Genomic DNA, 2,319 nt, shown 5'->3' on the forward strand with positions numbered 1-2,319 from the left:
TCATTATTTGACTTCAGAAACTGCATGAAATCAAGTAAATTAAACAGCAAGAATAGTGTGCACACACATTTATGTCAAATTATAATCATCAATTTGTTTATCATTGTTTTGACATGAAGCAACAATCATTACATCAAAGATGTTTTTTCGGGTGTGAACCGCGTTAGTGTCATTTTTATACCGACGTTTCGTGAACATTACAGCTCACTTCATCAGGGTTTGAAGAGCAGCCTGATACTGAGATGCTTTTGGTCAGTTGTCTCTTTTTATAGCGCTAGATTGGAGTGAGAGGAGTGTGGTAGAAGAGGGGTAGAATGGTAAGAAGGAGGGGAGGATGTGTTATGGCAAGATAGAATGCCATAGTGAACTAGTCATATGTCCATTGTCTCTATTGAGATCGTTTGGATGTTTGTATATCTCCAGAGATTCCGTATACTTTCTAGGAAAGTAAGACCTAGTTTTGTTTAGTATTTGGGTTTGGTCAAACATAATTTTGTGACCAGTTTCCAAATGGTGTTCTGCTAATGCCGATTGTGAGTAATGTTTTAAACGTACTGCTGACTGATGTTCTTTTAGTCGTGTGCTTATCATTCTACCAGTTTCACTTACGTATACTTTACCGTATGAACAAGGTATTTTGTACACTCCTGGTGTGTCTAATAGCGGTCTTTTGTCTTTTGGATTGTTAAGAATCTGTCCTATTTTATTCGTTGGTTTGTAGACCGTTTGTATGTTGTGTTTGTTCAGGATTCTGCCAATCTTATCTGTGACACTCTTTATGTATGGGAGGTAAGTGGTTCCTTTCTTTAAGTTTGTTGTTTGTTCTGGTGCTGGTGTTTTTTGAGTGGTGGTAGAGGGTTTATTTTGATGTTTTTTAATTACTTCGTTTATTTGTTGCAGTGTGTAGCCATTTATTTGTAGAGTGTTTTTTAATTTTTTGAGTTCGTTTTGAATGCTGTCTTTGTCGCATATAGTAAATGCTCTATAGATCAACGAGTTTATCACAGCTTGTTTTTGGGCTGGGTGATGATGTGATGCCGCGTGTAAATATCGATTGGTGTGGGTGGATTTTCTATAGATTTGGTGGCCTAAAGATCCGTCTGGTTTTCTTGTGACCAGAACATCTACAAATGGAAGTTTACCATGTTGTTCTGTTTCTAATGTGAAGATAATGTTTGGGTGTTGTTTATTGAGAAACTCTAAAAAGTTATAGAGTTCTCTCTCCCCATGTTGCCAAATGACAAAGGTGTCATCTACGTACCGGTACCATGTTTGTGGCTTTTTTTGATGGCCTGAGATTCGAAGTGTTCCATAAATATGTTTGCTATGATTAGAGATATCGGTGATCCCATAGCTGCACCTGTGATTTGTTTATAGAATTGGTTATTGTAGGTGAAATAGGTTGTGGTCAGGCAATGTTCTACCAATGATATAAGGTCGGATGATAGTTGACTTGAAGATTTAATTATGTTAATGGTGTCATGGATTGGTACCTGCGTGAGCACAATATCAAAACTAATTAAAATGTCATTAGGTTGAAGTTTGATGTTTTTGATTTTAGAAATGAAGTCAGATGAGTTTTTTTATCGTGGTGTCAGTTTTACCCGTGAGAGATTCTAGTATGCTGACCAGGAAGCAAGCTAGATCGTATGTAGGCGAGTTTATAGCGCTTACTATGGGTCTGAGGGGTATGTTGTTTTTATGGATTTTGGGTAGTCCATATAGTCTAAGTGGTACCGCGTTTCTGGGTATTGACATGTCTGGGAGATTGTTTTTCTTAATAAAATTGGTGGTGAGAGTTTTAAGTGAAGCAGTAGGGTCTTTCTTAAGTTTTTCATATGTGGAGTCTGTAAGTAATGAATTTTAGTGTCATAATCTGTTTTNTTCATGATCACTGTTGTATTGCCTTTATTTGCTGGAAGGATGATAATATCTGTGTCTTGATTTAATTGTTTCAAAGCACATGGACGTATGACTAGTTCACTATGGCATTCCATCTTGCCATGACACATCCTCCCTTCCTTTTTACCATTCCACCCCTCCTCCACCACACCCTTCCCACTCCAATCTAGCGCTATAAAACGGGACATCTGATCAAGAGCATCTCAGTATCAGGCTGCTTTTCAAACCCTGATGAAGTGAGCTGTAATGTTCACAAAACGTCGGTATAAAAATGACACTAACGCGGTTCAAACCCGAAAAAACATTTTTGTATGTTAGTACTATTAGATATTGGATAAAAAATGCCTTAAAAAAACACAGCTGTGACCGCACCAATTGGTATAGCAGCTTTTAATATTGATGGACTTACTATACATG

General features: G+C 37.4%; 1 protein-coding gene across 1 annotated transcript; it reads right to left on the reverse strand.

Annotated features, from left to right (window-relative positions):
* Positions 1–609: 609 nt before the first annotated feature.
* LOC109863122 lies at positions 610–1,997 on the reverse strand (the record flags this gene model as incomplete). Its single annotated transcript, XM_020443316.1, has 4 exons — positions 1,907–1,997; positions 1,605–1,847; positions 1,262–1,360; positions 610–1,157 (listed from the first exon to the last, which is right to left on the reverse strand). Coding segments are annotated over exons 1-4 (981 nt in total), but the record flags the coding sequence as incomplete, so codon positions are not given.
* Positions 1,998–2,319: the final 322 nt, after the last annotated feature.

Source organism: Pseudomyrmex gracilis, unplaced genomic scaffold, assembly GCF_002006095.1.
Source record: "Pseudomyrmex gracilis isolate BER0280 unplaced genomic scaffold, ASM200609v1 scaffold_3268, whole genome shotgun sequence".
Lineage (NCBI taxonomy): Eukaryota > Metazoa > Arthropoda > Insecta > Hymenoptera > Formicidae > Pseudomyrmex > Pseudomyrmex gracilis.